The 22,418-nt window shown below is 43.2% G+C and overlaps 1 protein-coding gene across 2 annotated transcripts in view; it reads right to left on the minus strand.

Annotated features, from left to right (window-relative positions):
• Positions 1-3,074: 3,074 nt before the first annotated feature.
• Positions 3,075-22,418, minus strand: part of LOC139773759 (discoidin domain-containing receptor 2) — a 98,570-nt gene continuing 79,226 nt past the window's right edge. For both annotated transcript variants that reach the window (XM_071708464.1, XM_071708463.1), the window contains exons 4-9: positions 22,072-22,303; positions 15,363-15,821; positions 12,401-12,608; positions 11,354-11,905; positions 10,991-11,088; positions 3,075-10,702 (exon numbers count right to left, since the gene is read on the minus strand). In XM_071708464.1, coding sequence (XP_071564565.1) covers positions 10,535-10,702; positions 10,991-11,088; positions 11,354-11,905; positions 12,401-12,608; positions 15,363-15,821; positions 22,072-22,303 — 1,717 coding nt within the window. In that variant the 3' untranslated portion in view covers positions 3,075-10,534. The remainder of the gene's footprint in view (positions 10,703-10,990; positions 11,089-11,353; positions 11,906-12,400; positions 12,609-15,362; positions 15,822-22,071; positions 22,304-22,418) is intronic.

Below are 22,418 nucleotides of genomic sequence, written 5' to 3' on the forward strand. Positions count from 1 at the left end.
CGAAATTGACCTCAGAGCGTGGTTGCGTAGTAAAGCTTATCCCTCCTCATAATTCAGAGTCCTGGAGCGAATTTCAGGTACCGTGGCACAAATTGTGCTCGCGTCGTACATTATGCGTCGAACCCCGTGATTTCGTAGTTCCGTGTACGTCCCTCCACACGCACCCACACGCACAGAATTCCAGGAGCACGCGATTGTCGAGCCCCCGACGCTCGGCATCCGGTCGGCAAAGTTCCGCCGCCGTGGCCGACGACGTCAGGGATGGATTTACTTCGACGCGCGGGTACCTACTGCTAGCCCGCGGCTACAACAAACCCTCTCCGGTTTATCGCGGCGACAACCGCCAGAATATATCGTCACGGTTGAGCCCGCCGCCGAAATTTCTCTCCTAATCGCGACGCGTGATCACAAACAATTACCGCAGCGCTGAGAGGTAACCGTACGGAGAGTAGAGCTTGATACAATCCCCGCTTCTGTTGTGAGTTACGAGACGCAGCGAAAACAATTGTCGTATAGCGAATGGAAGTACGAAATTTTGAAACAGAAACTCGCGCGCACGATTACCAGGGTTTAATTCAATGCTGAAATCATATTTACGGTGATGAAGATAATAATCGCGACCTTTCCAGATTGTCGTCTTCAGCCGGCAAATTTCAGCTGCGGTTCATTTAACACTACAAATGCTTCGAAACATTCTTCTTTTTCTTCCTTTTAGTGAAGAAAGAAGAAGAAGAAGAAGAACAACACTTCAAAACCATTAGTATAGCATCAAATGGACTACAACCTTTGTCACGTGTAAACGAAGTGAGAAACCAATGATCTCATATCACATTAATGTTCTTTTTTCCGATCGGATGATAACGTATGCGTCCCTGTGCACAAAGATGCCCGTACCTCGCCAACTGCGTAAATGGTAGGTGAACCTAATCGAAGTCCAAATTAGGGCGGACGATAACCGCGGCGGCAGTGCGGAACACAACACGGCACAAAGAAACTCCTCCGTGCGTGCCACCCCTTGCGTAGGATTCGGCCGTAATTTCGGAATGTGATGCAGCAGTATTTTCGAGGGCGAGACGCCTCGTATTTGTCGTCGTAACACTTACGCCGTAACGCTTTGATGGATGAGAAATAATAATCATCAGGGAGTTTTACAAAAAGCATTAGCCAACTCACCTTGCGTTTTCCTTGCTCAGGTAAATGTACTCGATCGTGACTTATTTTTTCCGTAGTAACAGCTAAATTTTCTGAATGATCATTCATCCGCCTTTCCCTATTTCAAATGTATTGAGTTTCTTTAAGTATTGCCACATTTAGAGCATATAAAAGAAAGCCTGTTTTGTATTTGATAGTGTAATGAAAAGAAGATAATGAAAGGCAAAGATGCGTAAATTTTATGAAATGTGTAGTTAAAAACATGCTTAATATTTTGAAAGTACTTACCTTTATGATTGTAATAATTTTATTGTAATATATATTTATTTATATACATATTATTTTATTAAAGTATAAATTTAAAAAAATGTTTTCTTGTATATTATCTTTTTTCGAGAGGATAGACACACTTGTGAAACACGTTCAGAACATGTTCGGAAAAATCAATGATGAGTAATGGGATAAAACGATAAGGTATTGCAATGTATTGAAATAGTATTATAGACGAAGAAATACATTGGCAAATGGTGCTTTTATGCATCTAAGCTTTAAGATACAACTGGCTAGACAAAATACGAACTCGGAAAGGAAGAGTATAATACAAAGAGTAAGGAGGAGGAAGAGGCATGAGCCTTTTCCTCGGCTTTACATTGCGTTTTCTTGAAAGAAAATGGTTGAATGGATAAGGAAGGGTGGAGACGAGCGAGCGAGCGAATGAGAAAGACAATGAGTGAGTGTGTGAGTGAGACAGAGAGAGAGAGAGAGAGAGAGAGAGAGAGAGAGAGAGAGAGAGAGAGAGAGAGAGAGAGAGAGAGAGAGAGAGAGAGAGAGAGAGAGAGAGAGAGAGAGAGAGAGAGAGAGAGAGAGAGAGAAGTTGGAGGATGAAGCGTAAAGCAGCGTGTCGAGGGCAAATTAAAGAGGAACTTGCGAAAAAAGAGAATGGGGGGTGGTGAAATGGAAGGGAACGCACGGAGTGCCGCTCTCACCCTCGAGTCATTAAAAACGCGGTCGTCGTTCTGGCCATTAGAATGACAAATGACGTCGTTGACGGTGCCAAATTAGTACGATGAAAGGACGACAGACACTGCGAAAGCCCAGCGTGACGTGACCTGTAACGCGGGGTACGTTTAGGCAGTTTGTAAAACGTCTAAAATAAAAGTTTTTACCGTGTATATTCGCGTGTACTCGTTATTAAAACAATGATGGTTATTGCCTTTGAAAGTTAATCCAATTTGAGAATAATTTATTGAAGTCACAACATAAAAATGTGTCGGTTGATTTAATTAAAACGTTAAATGGAAAAACGGAAAGCTTAGCTTCTCATATGAGTTATTGTATAATTATATTATGAACAAAATTAAATTTTAAATTCTATTTTCTTTTTTTTTTACTGTAATATGTATAAAAATTTGTAACGTAACCCGTACTTTGGTGCTTTGAAATATGTCGCTGGTATTAATCTGAATTTTCAGAACGCTAGATAGAAATATAAATCATTTCACAGAATAGCTAATAAACAGATTCAGCAGATCCCAGTTGGCTTTAAGTATCCAATGCTTCGTACTTTCAATGTATATTCATTTATGAAGATTAAAGATTATTTATGAAATCTCCAGAGATTTCCAATTAAGTGTACTAGTCATTGGATTATTCTACAATTACCTAGATAATTGGCTCTCGAATATCCGCTGCAGTCTGAAAATTCTTCATTGTATTTATGCGCGATAACGCAATTGTTGAAACTGGCTAAAATAATTAGTCTCGTAATCAAGGTTGACGCGCGATATTATATGCAGCAATTTTTTAGAAGGGTATCAGATAGGATTATAGGAACTACATTTTTCTGCTTGGCGAAAAAGCCTGATGATAAGGGAACAAGATGATTTTTCCAAGGTTTATAAAAAAAATTTTATAAGGACCTCTTCGCTTCGCTAAAAGTTTTATTTTATTCGTCGGCCGGTTAGCCCGACGTATCTGTGTGTATGACTTCGTGTACGCATGCGTGTATGTATTCTTGTTGTTCGTGTACTGTATGCGTTTTTTACGTTACACACTTCGTAGTCGTCTACGTCGCAATTAATACAATATAATATGTATAGTTTTTGTTTTTTTTTTATCTATCTCGATAGCATACAAAAGGGATACAGGCACACAAATATCAAATATGCATCCGGTACTCGCGTTATGCTATTGATCAATATAATTACACTCACAATGGTACCGCCCTCCGTACTCGTTTTACGCTATATAATACAGATATATACAAATGGTCGCTCCCGCGCATCGACGCGGGCGTATTTATAATACGTTTACACATATGTACGTATAAATTACAGTTCGCTATATACATCGAGAGATTATGCGGCGCGTTTAATACCTTCGGGGTGGCGGAAAGTTTTCCCTATTATCGCTTGTGCTAAATCTATTGATAAACCATCATCGTTGTCGTTTGTCGTCGTCGTATCTGCTCACCGCGCGCTCTCTTCGACTTTCTACAATAGAGTATAGTACAGCCAGACGCGAGGTATTTCATACGATCGATCTTTTATGTACACGGTGTCCGCTCTCGACAAGTTTTTCGCGTAGAAATCATACGTGGTCGAATTCGTACGTGCAATCGTAATCCGTACAAGAATTATATTCTTGTGAAAATTGCGAGATAACAAATAACGCGCCGATGAGCTTATCGTGCGCATTAAAAGCACTTTCGGCCACAAATATAAGGAGAAATAATTATATCGATTTATTTCACGAAACTTGTCTGTTTAATTAAGGATAATCACGTAAATAAATTTTTGTCCAATTTCTCTCGGCAGTTTCTACTCGTAAACAGCATTAATTGCGATATGCCCGCGAGCATAATGCAGCTCCGAAGGCCGATCGATCAAGCGACCTCTCAGGTTGGTTCATTTCTTTCTTTTTTTCATGCTCCCTCGTAGAGTCGCATGTACGCGCACGCACTTACGTGTCGTCGTATAAAAGATGGGCCAGTTTCCCCCCTCGTTTTCGTCTGCCGCGAGCTCTCCGTCGGACCCCGTGTCGTCGGTTCAACCGGAGGCTTCTTCCCGCATTTCTCATGTCAGATAGAAAAAGGGCTGCATGCGTGATTTATGCCCGAGACTTTTCCCCGGTCGCACCGGCTGCGCCCGCGCCGTGTTCCTGTGCACATTGTACGTACCGATGCAGAACCGATCGTGTCGTATCTCGGTTATATCGACAAGAGAGCCGCGGCCGTATCGTTGTATCGCCCTCGACACGGCGCGGCCGGAAGAAAACTTACGACTGGCGTAAGAATACGTGTATAACGGGGGCAAGGAACCCGTACGGTGAGCCAAGACAGTGCTATCACCGCGTTCCGATGCTACGAGAGAGCGGGCGATAAGAATTAACTTGTGTAACATGCGCGCGCGCGCGATTCGCGAGAACGAGTCTTTACGCCCCTTTACGCCCCGAGATTATTAAACGTTTCTTGTTGCTGACGAGAATAACTCGAAATTATGACCATGTCCAATTTGACTCCTAGGAGGTAGATAATGGCATCCGGTTCTGCTCGAACTAGTTCTAACGGATTGGCCGGTCGGTACTAGATGCCATTATTCACGTCCTCGAGGGGTCTTTGTACGTTGGTGGGTATACTCGAAAGCTCGGATAATCTACACGCATTGTCTTTAACAATCGCCGTTCTCACTGTTCGGGTTGTTTTATACATTAGAGAACGGACTACAGTACACACAGAAAAATATCATTCTACAGCCAAGGAAAGCAATTATTTTATTTTACTTGTTTTAAGTAGTACTTTTCTTCAACAAAGAATAGCTTCTTAATAATAGTTTTAAGATATACTCGTCACAAGTCTTGGAGAAGCTCATCATTTTGTGCTCAAAAGAAGAATATATTCTTTTTTCAAGAATATTATGAAACTTTATCGAAGAAAAGCTACATAGAATTAATTTGAATATTAACGCAGAAATATTTATTAGATAGAAGAAATTTAGTATGTTTCTTTCAATTCTATGCAACAGAATCAAAAGAAACAAAATATAGTGGAAGAAAGAAAGTTATTCTTCCTTGGAGTAAATCCATGTTCTCAATTCAAATAAGTATATTTTTTCTAGAAACAATGTTATCTCGGAACAAGTAATTACTTTTATTTTTATGGGCTAGTTTGCCATGACTCTTTAGGTAAGAATATGAAATACTTGAAATCAATGAATTACTTCTTCTGAAAACTAAATGCTGCAGCACTAAGAATATCAGAGATGTGGTCTAGTGGAGTAAAGTGTCTCGTAACCACGAAGAACCGGGTTCGAGTCTACCTGATTACAGTAATTTCAATAACTGTACCGCTCCGCACAAGAACTTCCTAAGAGGCCCTATGTGCCACTTAGGAATTAAAGGAATCAATCATCATCATATCATCATCATCATCAAGAATATAATCTCTTTTTGGTAGTAAGCGATTTATAGAGGGATAAAATTTATATATAAAATCTTCGTAAATACAGATGTTTAAGTTCGTGACAAAGATTAGTTTACCAGGTATCGCTTTTTATTTATAATATTTTTTCTTGACTATTAATTTTATCCCGTCGACCAAATTATTGTTACACTGAATTGTTTGTTATTTAGATTGCTTGAGAAGGACCCAATCCTAAGAGTCGAAAATTTATACTTGATTCAAATAGCGGATAAACTTTTCTCAAGAAAATGTGACATCTTTATTAAAGTATATGCTTCTCTTCCATAGACTCTGTATAATAAGCAAAACGAATTTTTGTATTAATTAAATATTCTTGTTTTTGAAGAATTAAACTTGCTAAGATACTGAATATGTTTTGAGTAAATGTGATGCTTACGATGACTTTATGATAGATTTATAAACGGATATATTAACTTATCCACTTAAAACAAGTAATATTTACTTGCAGGTGGTACATATTTTTCTGCGTGTAGATACTTCTTTTTAGCTCAGAGTAATTTACTTAGGAAAGTGATGAGTTGCGGTAAACGTGTCGCGGTAATATAGAAACAGAAGTAGAAACACCACATATGATATAAAAGTACAAAAATGTTAATGAGAAGTTGTGAAAAAGTGTGGCGGCGAAATTACAGACGATTGTAGAAAACGATCGCGTCGTAATAGAAGGACATTAACTGGCACTGTCGGCAGCTTGTGCGGTTTCAGACAAGTATAAAAGAGACATAAGATATCCCCCTACGAAGTACGCCGTGAGCAGATACGAGAGTGTCTTCCCTCGTCATCGTTTATCGTTTCCTTCGCCGGAGAGAAGATCTCCCTTAACTCGCGCGCAACTTCTTTTTAAGACAAACTAACTTTCCCGCTAACATTCCCGCTATCTTTCTCTCGCTCTTACCGATTAACTGATCTAGCTCGTCCGCGACGTGCGTCGCGTCGCGCGAAGCGCGCACGTGCACACGTTTCACATTCGCTTGAGACAAATTGACGATTATTGCCAGGAGCGGACTGTCAACGGCTGGAAGTACGAGAGAGGGTGAACAGGGTACTCGAATTTTCCGTGTCGCGGTAACAATAGCTCGGCGGCGAATCGATCACGGTGCCGCTGAACGAGAAAATTATCGAGAGCCGTCGACGAAGAGGAAACTCAGGGCGAGCACGACCAACGACCGATCTCGGCCTTAAAAGGCGGCGAAATCGAAGATCGAGCTCACGTGGACCTTTTAAAGGGCGACGCGCGGGCCATTTTGTGGTCGGTCCGCCGCGCCGTTGCCCTATTACGATAACGATAACCGCTTGTACGTGATATCCCCCGCGCCCCTAAAAGACGACGATTATTATTGCGACGAAATTATTTGCTTGGTGCCCCCCCCCTCCCCAACTTAAGGCGCTTGAAGAAAGTGTTGTGTATATGGTACGAGGTCCCTAACGGTTAATATTTACACTCGAGAGAAGCGTTCGAAAGCTGTCACTGTTAGTTTTCTCTTAAAATTCCCTAACATCCTACGATATCGATTAAACACTAAATATACATAGCAATGTTTCCAATCGTTGTAGACGGCTGACGCGCCGCTCTTGCCGCGAAAAGGGCGCGACCCTGCGCGGCGGGGAAACGCTCGATTAAATTTCTCCTCGACGAGCCAAACTGTTTCGCGCTTAATCGAAAAACCGATACGCGCGCGAATATCACTCGTTCGGTTTGTTGTTGAGATAAAAAATAGCGGAATGTCAATTAGCATCGCGCGTTTCGGTCTCGGGACGTGCGGGATCGCGAGAGCGAGACCCGGAGAGAGCGATGCTGGGCAAGAGGGGGAGGGGGGGGAGGGAGACCGGACCCGATGAAATGAGAGAAAAATTGAGCTTAATAGATTACGATCGGTAATCAAGGAAAGTGCAGCGGTCAATGGACGATCAAATAATCGTACAAGGGGGGGGGGCGGGGAGGGGGAGGGGGACGCTATTTGAACGGCTCGCGGTAAAAGCGCCGAACGAGCCTTAAATTTCTTGCCACGTTCCACGTCAGATATTTAAACCGATAATAAATTTCGCGCCGCGCACACAGGTGCACCCCAGGCCATCGCCGTTCCGTCCGACCATGTAGGGGAGAGAAAGAGAGTCGCTTGCACTTTACGGCTGCTCTTTCAGGGCGAAATTCAAGGGAGAGCTCCACCGCGCGCAAGGCACGCTTAAGCATATAACGTGCCTATATATATATATATATATATGTTACTCGCGAGAGCCGGGCTCTTTTTCATTATATATCACAATGTGGTCGAGGGCCTCTCTCTCTCATCCTTGCGCACCCGATATCTCGAATCTTCCTATACGCTTCTCCTTTTTTTTCTCTTTTTTTGTTCAATTACGTACACATGTAGTTATTGTTGTCTCATCCCTGTATTGTCGGTTCCTTAACGCTGGTAGCTTCTCGATTCTCCTCGTTGCATGAAGGCGATGTTGGTAGAGATAGAGAAATAAAGTTGGGCTTATACAATCTATTATACGCTTAAAATTCGTCGTCGCACGATAATACGTTTTACCTTTTACGGCAATTACCTTTTTTTTTGTATCTATATATCTATATATATATATTTATTTTGTCCGTAGGTATATATATAAACATATATATATATGTATATATAAATTAAAGATTCGTCACGGGACAATAAATAATACGACGCGCGCGTGCATGGCGCAGGTCGGGTTACTGAATTATTTATGTGACGTCAGTCTTGTGTGAGGCGGGGATCGAAGCTCGCTATCGTTCGCTCCTTTAAATATCGTTACGTCGATCTCGTCGCGGCTTTTTTCTCCCCGATGTCAAGCGTCGCGTCGCGTCGCCTGGCGTACACGTTCGTGCGCGCGAATAATTGAAACGCCCGCTTATTCCATCAAGCCGGTAATTAATTATCTCTTCGATCCGACGTAACGATCGCGCCATCGGATAAATATCTCATCCCGATCCCCCCCCGCCCCACACCCCCCTCGGTCGTTTTTTCTTCCCCCCTGGTTTGCCGCGCGCGCGTTTCCTCCTGGATCGATAGCGAGCTCGATCTTGTTGCACATGCGCGCCGAAACAGACCAAATCATTAACGCGACTCTTCCTTGGAAATTCGTCCGCACGCGTTGACGTGTGTATATTCTCCGTAACGGTTGTACACATCGTTTGCCCGTGCCACTTGGAGAGATTGACGGGCGGAAGTGGCGTTTCGCAATGTCATAAGTTACATCCCGTTCGCGAAATTCCACTTCGCGAGCGTAGGCGGGAGAGATCTGGCAGTGTTAAAACGCTGAAAACGCGATGGATGCTGAAGAGGTCGACTCTTCTTCCACCAATGAGTAATATGAAAACCGCGGACATTTGGGGAAAAAAAAACGTCGAGCGTACATCGCGATTTTCACATTGTCAATTTTCGTGAATCTCGCGAGCGAATCTCCGGAAGAGTCGCAGTTTTGCACGAGGTCATCATTTTACCATTAAAAACTGATATGCCAATTTAATACAGCTTCGATTACGAGATTACACTTATCCGTAGGAATATCGTAGGTCGAATCTCCCGAAAAGACCGTGCTCGAGATTGTCGCCTACAATATGTTTGGAAAAAATTCGTATAATTCGTCGATGGCAGTGCTCGTCGAGAAGAGGGTCTCTGGTTTCGCGACGGACGCGACCGCGCCGCGATCGCGTCGTGTTTTTTTTCCTTTCTTTTTCTCGCGATGCGCTAAACTCGAGGGGAAAAAATATCGTCGTTGTAACAAGCGGGATTACGACCCCTTTCGCCGCGCGGTCGCTCACAGCGTTTACTTCGAAATATACAACGTGTTACTTTTGCCACCGGTCTTTACCTCGGGATTAACAGCGCGCGCGTGTTTTCATAGTATCCTCACTGGCACTGGGAGCTATTTTACTCTGCTCCATGCTTGCGTTCCTTCCCTTCCGACGCGTATACATATTGTAAAATGCGCGTATGGGGTAAAGCGTGTGGAACGCTTTGCAAAATTCAGGACCACGCGTGTGAATAATTTAATTCTATCAACAATTTTTTCACAAAGAGAAGAGACACGTCAAGAAACGACAATTTAATTTGTACAGTTGATAATAGCGTACTCTCTAAATCTCATAGAGTGGTTTCGTCACTAATATATTAGAGTGATTGCGATAGTCACTCCAAAAGAGAAAGTTGTCACTCTAATTTGAGTAAGTGCGGGCACTTATAATGTAGGAGTGAATTTTTCACTCAAATTTTTAGAGCGGCTACTTTACCGGAGTGACATTATCTAACTCTAAAGCTATAGTGAATCACGATTCATTAAAGATCGACTGATAAATGACTCTAACGGAGTAAAATTTTCCACTAAAAATTGTAGAGTAACGTAATTCATTCCTATGGACACTGATCTACTGCACAAAAGAGTGCCCTTTTACTCAAATAGAGTGCGATTTCACTCCAACTTATAGAGCGCATTTTTACTCTTTTTTAGAGTGGCGAAGTGCACAGGCTCAATTTTCACTTTTCGTTACACTTGCATTTCACTCGTTTTGAGTGACATTTCACTCTTCGACTTTTAGAGAGTATGAATGAATAGTCATCGAGTTGTTATGATAAAAGCGCTATAAAACGAGAATTATGATAAAAATATGAAATTGGATCAATAAAAAGCGTATCTTTTACTACCGCGACATAATAAAGTAAGACTATTATTAGTTAAACATGAATTTCTCAACCGATTGCAAAAGTAAAGAAGTTATACTTATTGGAACGTGAAATGGAACAGAATTCTTGGAAGGTGAACCAGTGCCGGAGGGTTCGTTCGATCACGCGATCTCGTTGCTCGCAGTAACGAAGAATCCATCATACCTTCGATCCTTTCGCTTTTCATGAATATCCTGCGGGCTGCGAGAAGTCCTTACGCGTATCTGTGCAAGGAGTGCTCGCGGCGCTTACTACTTCTACGCTCACGCTCGCAAACTGGTTCCGGACTCGGTGGATTCGAGTACGTTAAGTTGTTGGAGCCTCGAAGAGGTGGTGCGCTCATCGGGGGCGGTGGCGGCGGAAAAAAGCTCTGCAAGCACGCCTAATGCATCGGAAAAGCACATGAAACGTTAACGCCTTCGTGTGTCCGGCAAACACGTCTCACAGAAAATGCTCTTTCGCTTCCAAAATAGCCAGAAAAGGAATATATTTCTAATCTTCGTTTTAATGTGTTAGTTTTTAAATAATTGTTATGAAGAATATCGATAATGTTATTTCTATTTTTATGATTCAAGTTACGCATAATGCGAAAGAAATCATAGTTTTGTCATTGAAGATATTTCAACTTGAGATTTTAATTCTCAATGTGACAAATGTTTTTATGTCTCACCTTTGCGCTACCTCTGGAGGACGATTTCGAGAACACGCTATCTTGATCGCTGCTTACGCTAGGCACGGGCATTGGTACTGCATAATCATACGTGGCATCTGTGCAGCAAAAACAATTTTTTTTCACTGCCCTGCGAGTAAAGCGCCCTTTTTTCAGGCGATATATTTATTATTACGTGATTTATATCTGATAAATTTGAGGATCGCGAGTCAGGTAAAATAGGTATTTGAGATCGCGTGCAAATACACAAAGGGTTATTAAACTAAGTAACGCGCGGTACAGTTAGGCTATTTCGTCTATTTCGTAATTGTACTCTGAAGCACCGCGGTCATGCTGAAGAAGTTCAAAAGGGACTCGACTCACCAGACTGCTCTACGTTGTCGTGGAGGTCCTTGTTGTCTACAACAACCGTGCTGTATCCGTAGTACGCCGCATGAGGAGATTCCCGATACTTGTTCTCGTGGAAAGGTTCCTGGTACTCGTCAAGCCTGACATCGCCCAAAAGACGATCATTGAGATCGCGCGGCAGGGTCGTGAGCTTCGTGCCGGCGTACCGGTCGTCGAGTTCCTCGACCCGGTAGGTCATCAAGGAGGGATCCTTCTCCGTGGTGCCGTACGCGGATTCCGGCGACAGATGCTGATGATTGCCCGTCGGAATCGCGCTCTTGGCGCCCAGGGGGCTGGCAAAGTTCTTCCGCTGTCTGTGACGCGTGACTATTAGGAATATGGCGACCGCCAGCAGCAGAATTACGACGGTCAAGACGCCGATGATCACAGCCATGTAAGTCGGATCGTCCTGCTTAGCTACCGGAACTTCGGCTTGCATCGGATTGTCGCGAGTCGAAGTTCTGCCCCGCAATCGCGGGGCCTCGGTCGTGGGCGGCGTTTCTGGGGTGAAGTTACCGTGAGCGATGTCTGCAACACGATAGAAACACGTGCCGCTGAGTACGGTATTTTCTGGTGCTAAACTTTGACGACGTTCGTTAATTGAAAATGTAAGGCAGTAACACCGACTCTATATTAGTAATAATAAATCGTGCAAATTTACTTGGAACTACATGTTAAAATTATTTATATAAATTATAATTATTTTTAAATTATTTACAATAATATTAATATTTTTAATTTATATTACGTTCGGTATATATTTAAAATATTTTTTATCAGATTTTAATTGTACATTTATATATTAAGCAGAATATTAATATATATATACATATATCCGCCAGTCCTTACGTCCCACGCACGGAAAAAATTTCCAACGTTACAATTTTTCCAAAGAAGTTGCATGTCTGGTTAGATATACGCGATTCGATAAACGTGTTGTCACAACTTCGAACTTTCTACTCGAAGCGCGAGGGCAAATCGCGAAAGTAGAGAAAATTGCAGACGCCATGCGTTACAACTCACCAGAATCAAAGGTGACTTCGCTGATCATAATCCATCGCGAGGCGAAGCTGAATCTCAATTTGACGAACTTGCCGATCCTGTGGTGCAGCTTGATTGTGATATTTCTCGGTTGCTCGAAGATTTTGTCCTCCATGTAGGAGTACACGATGGGATCACCCGTGTAGTACTTGCCGCCGATGCTGAACATAACGCTGACCTCGGAGAATATCTGAAACATAAAGGAAAAAAAAATAACAATACAATATTATCGCATTAATATTTTTATAAGCGGCGTTCTGTGAACGAGGGGAGCCATTCTGAACTATCGAGCCTGATTTACCGCACGCGATTCGATCGGATAAAGCACTATGTGTTCAGAGCTACCGTGCGGAATTAATTTGATCGGAAGCATACCCACCTACACACACCGCAGATACTCGATTACGTCCGCGTAATCAGTATTATCGCCGTTATTACCATCGGTAACAGATAATTAGTTAACGGCGCGCTCTCCGGGATGACATCGACGGTTTCGATAATACGGAGTATCTCACGAACGCGTTCCGAGCGAGCGAGGACGCGTGGAATGCTAATTTCATCCCTCGAAGGCGTAAGACAATTCGGCGAGGAGAATCCAAGCCGTGTGAAACGGACGAAAGACGGAGGGAGCGCGCGAAAGGGAGAGAGGTACGAAGGTAAGACAGCATAGGAGTTAGGGACGAAGATTACAAAGCCGAGATTATCTAACTCCCTTAGACCCAAAGACGGAAGGCTGTATGGATTTTCGACGTACTGAAGCCTACCGCCCGCGGATGCGCCGAGAGAATGAGGAAGTCGACGTAGAGGAAGTGGCAGCCGCGAAGCAGCCGTGGAGAGAAAGACGGGGTGGCGATGGAGGATGGTGGGGGGGGGGGGGGTAGTAGCTGGCGATGCTTTGAAGCGCTGTCTTTCGGGAGACGTGTCCTATCCGCGCGAGCGCGCGCTTGTTAATAGGAGAGGTCGTTTAGGGGTAGCTTCTGCCACTCCGCAGCCCCATTCGCCCCGAACTGCCGACTTGCCAGACTGTCGGTATTGTATTTGAATACGTGGCGTATCTGCTCTCTCGGTCGTTGCTTACTACCATTGTACGCACGAGATAGAGAGAGAGAGAGAGAGAGAAAGAAAGCGCGGGAGGGAAGGAGAGAAAGAACGTCCTGCATCCTGCTCTCTTCTCAATGTTCGTCTCTCTCGGATCTCCATCTCCTCCCGTCTCTATCCCGCGAAACCCTCCGCTGGTCTCCCTCACGAATCGCCGTAGCCTCAGTCTTGACTGCCTCTCGTCGTCGGCCTGCCCCATGGTTCTCCAGCTCGCTCGATCGCGGGCGCACAATCGGGCTCGAGCCGGGTAATGAGGCGCTCCATTCAGATAAATCTTGATACCGGTAGGAGAGTGTTTCGTGGCCTATTATGTAGGGATTCTCGCGCGGAATGATGATGGGGCGCAAAATTTTCGCGGTTAACCAGCGCGCGTATTAAGTTTCGTAACTTTCCCGGTGCGCGGCGAGAATTACATAACTGTTGACAGCACGGGTATTAATTAACTTTACCTGCATGAACTTTTGCCGTGACAAGCTTACATAATTCCCAATTTAATTCGTAGTTGTACTTTTTGATTATATCTCCTATGACGAAAATTACCTTCAGTGATTATCGATCGTTCATCGAATCAGCAATGCTTTTGGTTTGAGTGGATTAAGATAAATACAATATACCTCGTCTAACTTGTGCTTGATATTGCACGTGCGATTGACTCGAATAAATTTCGATAACCATAGCAAAGATTTATGTCTGTGAAGTTTAAGAGATTGATACATTCCAAACTAGGCTTTCTCGTTTCATGTTCCATCTATATAGCATTTCATTAACTGATAAAATTTACTGATCAAAGTTTAAATGACATTCCGCTGTAGTTCACAAATTATTTTCAATTGGTTCGTTTAGCTCTTATTAGAGTAGCCCGGTAATTTTTCTTGAAATTATGTCTCGCTATCTCGAGCATCTAAGTGCCGAATTATTTTATTAAAATACATCTCGCTGCCATTAGCCGAGTGTTCAGCGAGCCATTATGTAAACACTCAGGCGTAAAGAGGACCGTGGGGGCGAAAAATTTTTACGGAAAAAACTGACGTCTCCGGCAAAGCCACCGCGCACCGCCGTCGCTTGAAGCGAAACGCGGATCCAGCAAGCCGCGAGTCGTTTCCTTTTTCTCCTTCCGTCCGTTTCAGCCGAACCCAGGGGCTAACCGTTGTTGCGCCTCGTTACCCATCCTACGTCCGACCTTGACTCCAACGTGAAAACTGGATTTCATGCCGTATACCGTCTCCTCAACCCTATGGATTCTTTCTTTTTTTTTGTCTTTTTATTCTCTGGGCGTGGATTAAAGGCTGGTGGAGGATCTTCGCGCACATTTCGCCGCGACTGTCCGTCTTTCCTTTTTACGCCTTTTTCTCCGTCCTTCGCCAGCCGCCTACTTTATTCAGCAGCCGTTTCGTTCTCACCGACAAGTCAGTGCCGTGAGGCATTCCAATTTCCTCTCTATACCGTACGCATATCCGTTTATAGTTTTTCCCCGCTTATTATCGTACAAATACGGTCTCGCCACGGTTATCCTCTCGATCTCGAAGTTTATAGCGAGATGTGATAAATGGACATACGTAGCTAATGGCAGTGACAGATAGGACGAATCTCGAAATCGACCATCAATCATAAAATCAATTTTAAGCTGATTTTTTTTTAGTAAGTCTTCTATTTTAAGTCTTATATTTAATATATTAAACAAAAAAAAATATATATATAAGTAAGATATTGATATAAGAAAGATATTTCTAGGGAAATATAAGTATATGCACGATAATTCAATTTACGCGCGGTTCTGTTTTATAAATTTATAATTTAAAAAATCATTTGTTACACACTAAAACGTAAAATGTCAAGTAGATATTACCTGTATGTCCTTAGTGAATTGGTTGTTGCAGTAGATGTGAATGGCCGAGAATTCTCTGACGTGGTCGAATTCGAATTTGATCTCGAGCGGATGCCCGGACCTCGATTCGTTCTTCCAGCCGACCCATCCCTGACTTCTGGCGTAGTTGTCAAAGTAACTCATTTTAATGGACTCCGGCCCGATCCTGCCGTCTGTCAGTTGTCCCAAACCGCGAAGAAGTTGTCCGTCCCAATAACCATCGTAAGTCGCGTCGAAGAATTCCCAATTGTTGCGCTTGTCACCTTGGGGCATCGAGTAGGAGACGATGCCGTCGTTCCAAGGGCATCCGTAGAGCTCGACGCGCATGCAAACGGTGCGACGGTGGTAGCTGTAGGGTAGGAAACGAATTTTGCTCGCCCATATTGATGGATCCAGTTCGTGCTTCGACTCCAGGTAGGTGTTCCTGTTCCCTTGGATAACCTGAACAAACGGAATATTGGAAATTGGCGTCAATATTGTCGAACGTGGTTTTGCAAGAGAATATATTTTTCGTCTGTCCGAATTTTTTTAATTCTAGAGATCTCCGGCTGTTTTATATCGGAGTTGCATAACGATGATCTGTATTGACTATTGATAGATCCATCGTTCGACGCGCAAACTATTCAAACTTACTACACGCAGGCGATATACGGATGTATATTAGATCGTGATTGACAGAATGAAGTATAATACGATACGTTTAAATGATACTATTCATGCTACGCGCACACGTCATGTTAACTTTATCGGTGAATAAACAGATGCAAGATTCCGCGACGTCCGACGTCTGAGATGAATCAGCGTCCGTGTAAAATCTTGACCCTTGCCTCATTTACGGACATTCTCAGGCGGCGGAGATAGCGAAATTTTTCGCCAGTGCGCAATATAAATTGCGCCACGCCACACCGTAGTATTTCTGCGTTGCGTGATTTCAGGCTTGGCGCTTGGCGCTTGGCGCGCGCTCTTTCTCTCTCTCTCTCTCTCTCTCTCTCTCTCTCTCTCTCTCTCTCTCTCTCTCTCTCTCTCTCTCTCTCTCTCTCTCTCTCTCTCTCTCTTCTCTCTCTCTCTCTCTCTCTCTCTCTCTCTCTCTCTCTCTCTCTCTCTCTCTCTCTCTCTCTCTCTCTCTCTCTCTCTCTCTCTCTCTCTCTCTCTCTCTCTCTCTCTCTCTCTCTCTCTCTCTCGCTCTCGCATAGAACAAGGCTCGTTCTATTCGATCGGTCGACCGTCGAAACGTATATCGCCAGGGAGGATCGGGAATTTCTCGGACGGCGTCGTCGTCGAGGGAAGAGGCCCTTTGGAACAAAGGACCTCTTATTTTCCACTTATGAGCTCGCCAGCGCCTCTCGACTCGCTCGCACGGAATTCTCACGTATGGTCGGTTACGTGACCGTGTAACCATCACCATCGCGATCCCGACAGGTGCAAACACTTCTTTATCTTCTATTTTTACCCTTTCCACGTTTCTTCCTTCTTCTCTGTTATCTGTTATGCTTATGCTCGTCGGGCGTTAAATAGTGTTCATTAGATTACGGTTCTATTATATATCGTGATTTTAATGAATTTAATATGCTTAATCGATTCTGCGCACAACATGCATTATGATTAAATTTAATTACGAATATTCATTTGTAGTACATCAGGACAGATGATAAGAAGGTATCAAGTATTACAAAGAATTTGTTTAATAAAACGATTTTTGAATGCACAATACGCGCTTGATAATAGCTTAACTTTGAACTACCTAATTTTATCACTCGCTTGAAAAAACAAAAAAGTTATCAAGAGTAGGACATTATGTTTTACTCGCCTTTATAAAGCTATCATATTTTATAGTAGAAAATGAATTAATACATATACAAATTTTTTTTATTTCAATTATGTGCTTCTAAAAATAAACGCGATTATTAAGCCGATTATTAATAATTTCTACAAATTCGGACATATTTTTCCACGCATTGTATAACTATGTAAATGTATTTTTAAAATAAACTTGATATTCTTTTATGATTTATTCGCGAATCTGGAAAGATCCAGCTGGACTGCCGGAAAGAGTGAGGGTTAACAATGAATTATTCAGTTAGCCATACACTCGTCTTTTTGCGGATCTATTTCTATTTTGTGTCCTTTTGATTTTTCTATTCACTAGAAAAGTGAGCTCACGATCGCACGATGGGAAACGCGTTTAAAGATGATTCTCGTGACCGCGCGAACCGGCACGTTCCGCGCTGGGTGGCGCGGTAATTGGGACCGGTAGCTGACACCGTTTTATTTGCGCCGCGACGCGGCGGTACCTGATGTTTAGCACATTGAAACGGACGGTACCAAGGCGTCGGATGGGCAAATACAATGAACCGACACGTGAGAAATTTTCTGCTAGGCGACGGAATCGCATAGTGGGCGTTTCCGGAGGTTGACAGTTACGTGTGTAGCTTTGCCGAGTGTATGTACGTAATAGCATCCTGTTTCTCTCCTCCGATGATTGTATCTGGAGTTATTTTCGCACGTCGGAAAGCGAGAAGGGGTTAAAGCTTTGTATTAATACACCGCGAAGTATTTACTATGGAATATTTGCACGTGGAATGTTGGATACTTAAAAAATCCATGCAGGAAAATGATAAAATTTTAGAATACATGGATATACGTGGGATATCTCCCTTCCTTTAAATATTCATATAGGTACTACAATGTGTGTAGTTTTGTAATTTTTTTTACGAAGAATCCCCATCGAGGTGTCTCGACTTGGCTGTTGAAAAGTACATTGGATATTTAGTACCGTCATTTATATCGCGCGTTCTTACTTTATAACCCAGATTTCGTTACACTCGCCGGCACGATGCGACGCGACCAGCTGCACTATCGAATTTTTTTACGAAGATGACTCACAATTCGGCGATTTCGGCCGGTTTCGCGTGCGGTCGGTCCCCGATGCGGCGGCGAATCTTAATTCCCGAAAGACCCCGAGCGAACGGCACTGAGCGACGAGGCCAAATTACGACGGCATTTACGAGCCGTTGAGACGTGCGCCGAGAAAAATAAGTAATCTTGATATTTATCTTCCGCGCCCACGCGCGCGTCGCAGACCGGCCGGGGCCCGAGCAACGTCGGTCCGCTTTGTCGTGAAAGACTTTTCTCAAGCACGCCGCGACGCCGAGGTGAACGATCGTCTCTCAAATTATTCCTCGACCGTGTCGCTGCAGTTTCTCGTCACTTTTCGTGGTAGGCGAATTCCAACGAGCGACTCAAAGTGGTGCGAAGGCGTGGCGGATAGCAACACCCATTTTATGTTAATGTTTTGTGCGTGTTGCTTTTTGTGTGTGTGCATCGGTCGCGGTAGGCTGCTACCGTTGCAGCGTTGGTAGCTGAACGTCGTAGAGGCGGTGTTGATGGCCACGCGTCGTCGTGGAAGATTATGAGGGATAAGACATCTCACGGCTTTATTTAAATGAAAACTTTCGGTGACACATGATGATTATGCGGATTTATGATATACATTAGTAGATTTTTGTGATAGCATTACTGCCAATACTGAATATCAATTAATGTGTACCGCTCAGCACTACCGCTCAAAAGCCACCTTAAAAAAATTTCGAGAGAAATTTTATTAGAGATGAGTTTATTAATAAAATTTTAATAAAAGTTAATAATTTGCTACATGTCTTTATTGCATGGATAGATGGTTACATGTTATTTAAACAATGTTAAATGATTTGACAAGAAAGTAACATTATTTTCAATTTTTACCTCATTAATGTAGCCGTCACGTTTTTTTATCGCAGCCCTATACACAGTAGGCATTTTGTTGATTAATTTTGTAATTGATTTTTGGCTTCTACAAAACCAACGTGATGATCTCGGAAAATGTATTCATTATTTGAGATTTTCCGTACGCAAAATAATTACATGAAATTAGGAAGTAAGGGATACCAATATAACATTAGTTTTGTTAACAATGAGTACGTACCATGCAATAATCTCTACTTTAAATTGAGTTTACTGCAAAAAACTAGAATGTTTTACATTTTTTCTAGGATGGCAAATACTTTTGAGCGGTAATGTATATGCTCACAATCAGACATTAATTGGACATCAGAGGACCCGATACCAAGGCAATAACGCATATTATCTATTCTATCTGCTATTATCGGATATTAAAATGAATTATCTTCTCTTAGGACACTATTTTTAATAGTCGTCGCGTTCAAGATCATTGAATGTAAAATATAGACGATGACAGCTGCGTTGTTTCTATCGGTGATGTCGTCCACATCGGACCGGGGTTATTAAGAAAGATTATGCCTCGGATAAACCGAGTCCCGTGGTGTAATTAAGCGAGGGATAACGCGGAGCGCACAGCGGGAGGAAGAGACACAAATTTCTGCAGGTTTATCCCTACTGCTGATGTTTTCTGGGTGGGCCCTTCCATTCCAACAGGTACCTTACATCGCGCCACAAGCGAATTATATGGGATATGCAAATGATTACAAGATGAAAGATATTTCTCGGATATTTCATTTATTTTCTTTCTATCAAGAGAATCGTATTGAGAGTTGCTGTGAAATAATGGCTACGCATAAATCAATAGAAGTATTTTTCATAATTCCGAGACTTCATAAAATTTTTATGACCTTCCTTTTTATAGGAGAAATGGAATGTACAACAAATTAGCTGAATCTTTACATTAACCCTTAAATGCCACCCGGGGTCCAGCGGACCCCAGACCCTTTAGAATGATATATTTTCAAATGTTCCCGCCAAAAATGGAGCTCATATTTATTTATTTATTATTTTTTATTTTTTTGATTTTGGAGCCAATATTTTAACTGTTGGCGATCTTAATTTTTTATACTATGTTGAAATTGAAATTTTAACAATATAAGCATTTTATTCTCTTTTCTAAGCCTTGAACAACATTGAAAATAATTTTCATAACTAAATATCAAAAAATCAATAAGTAAGGAGACATTTTTCATGCTGGAGTCTTTTAGACCCCATGTGTCATTTACGAGATTCTTGAGAGGTGTGGCATTTAAGGGTTAAGTACTTCTCTCCACAAATCTTTTTTACGTTTGTTAAAATGAGAAACATTCTTTCATCTTATGACTCATAATTCGTAACTGCGACAATGAGAGGCAAATGCATGCATTGGTATTGTTTACAGATTTTCAACTTTGTTATGATATGAATCTTACAGTATCGATATCAATGTATATTATATATATAGATGTTAATAATAGTGCTTCATCGGTTGAATTAAATAATTGATTATTTTAAATAATTTATCGTGCGTACAATCAGCCTTGGTGCTTGGTACCAGATGATATCTTAAAATACACAGATGGAAATGTTAGAAATGTACGTAGCGTCCGTATTAAGGGAACTGCACGTAATACGTATATAGGAAAAGCAAGTCGCTTCGCGGCTGCATGCAAATGTGGCTCGGTCCGCGTTCCTACGGATTCGACCTTCGTCGGATACGCGCGCTACCAAAAGGATTCGCATATATCCAGACAGGTACGCCTATGTAGGTGAGCCGGAATCGTCTGACCCGTCTGCACGCTACGACCTTCTCTCTTCCCTCATTTTATTGATCCACCCTTCTATACAAATAAGCTCGCGCCTGCCAACTCCCAAGGAAAGCTACTCCCCGAACGCGACCGGACGCGCTCGGTCTCTCTTTCCTTTCGTCAGTTTTCGGAAATCGATGACATTCTCCGGCTCGTGAGTCGTCGAGTCCGCGCTCGAGATAGATTTCCGCGAGCCGAAACGCGAGGCAGGCACGCGTTAAATAGGCACGTGCCGCGCGGAGACACTGACTGATTTTACGAGGTGCACGAGGTGGACGTTTCCTTGATTTCGACGCTGGGGTACGCCAGCCAGTCCGGTGAATTACGACGGAGGATTTATGGATTATTCGAGCGTACGCCGCGCCAGGAGTCATCTTATTACCACTTTCGCGACTCGCCGAAATTCGCCGGTCGCGACTGCCGAGCGCGAAATTTATTCTCGCTGCCGGACGGGGTAGATCGCCGGTAGCGATGTGATTATTGCGGACGGCGCTAATTAAAGACTTAGGTTCACGGTTACCAGTATATCTGTGTAAATTACATCACGTACCGCGCGCCCCGTACGCTCTCCAACGCGGCATATTACATCGGAGATTTACGTCTTGTTAACGTCACGCTTTAGTTACTACCCGTAGCCGCGCCGCAGATACCCGCGGACACAACTACAAATCATTCTCAATAATCGTGCGTGCGCGCGCTCGGCGCTTTATGCGTATTGCCCGCGACTAAATTTAACCGCGTGACTACGTCCGTACGTAACCCTACTAGCGGATTGGATCGCCGCAATCGCTGTGTCGAATCAAATCGTCCAGCGAAATGTCTTTCTACAGCGCGCTGCCGATTCGCACGATTAAATCGGTCGCTTTAGATAGCGGATTATATATAATGAATTCCGCGGTCTTGTCAGTATGGGAATCTTGTACGTTTTGACCCGCTGCTTCGCAATCTATAAATACGCCGATTACGCCGTTCTGTATCGCACTATTTCGAGGCACATCCCTGACCTCGATTATTCTGAACTTCTATTCGTTCTCGACAAAAGGTATCATCAATTTAACGTGCTGTATGTATGTTAATCATTATTCACATAAAGATATGGATCGGAATAATGGAGTAGTAAGATTCACCTCTTCGCCATGCAAGTTCCTATAGCGAACCCACTTTCCCAGTTTCGGCCTCCAGTACTCCAGCATGTACGCCTCCGAATACTCGACACCCTGGCCGTTACCGAAGCGGCCCTGAGTGCCGGTCGCCGTGATCGTGTGCACCGTGTGAAGATCGATTTCCAGCCACTCGCGCGGCTCCGCCGTGATCTGCTGCTTCGGACACCAGGCACCTCCGTGGCTCTCCTGCTTCAGCCTGGAAGAATAAATATTTGTTCTGGGATTACGGACCTTTATTTTCCCTTTCCCGCTTTCTTATCGCGCTACGATCGCCGAGGGAAAAAGAGAGAGCTTCTCCGGGGGAATCCCCT

This window comes from Temnothorax nylanderi, unplaced genomic scaffold, assembly GCF_030848795.1.
Source record: "Temnothorax nylanderi isolate EJ_2023f unplaced genomic scaffold, tnyl_v1.0 TNYL_tig0068_pilon, whole genome shotgun sequence".
NCBI lineage: Eukaryota > Metazoa > Arthropoda > Insecta > Hymenoptera > Formicidae > Temnothorax > Temnothorax nylanderi.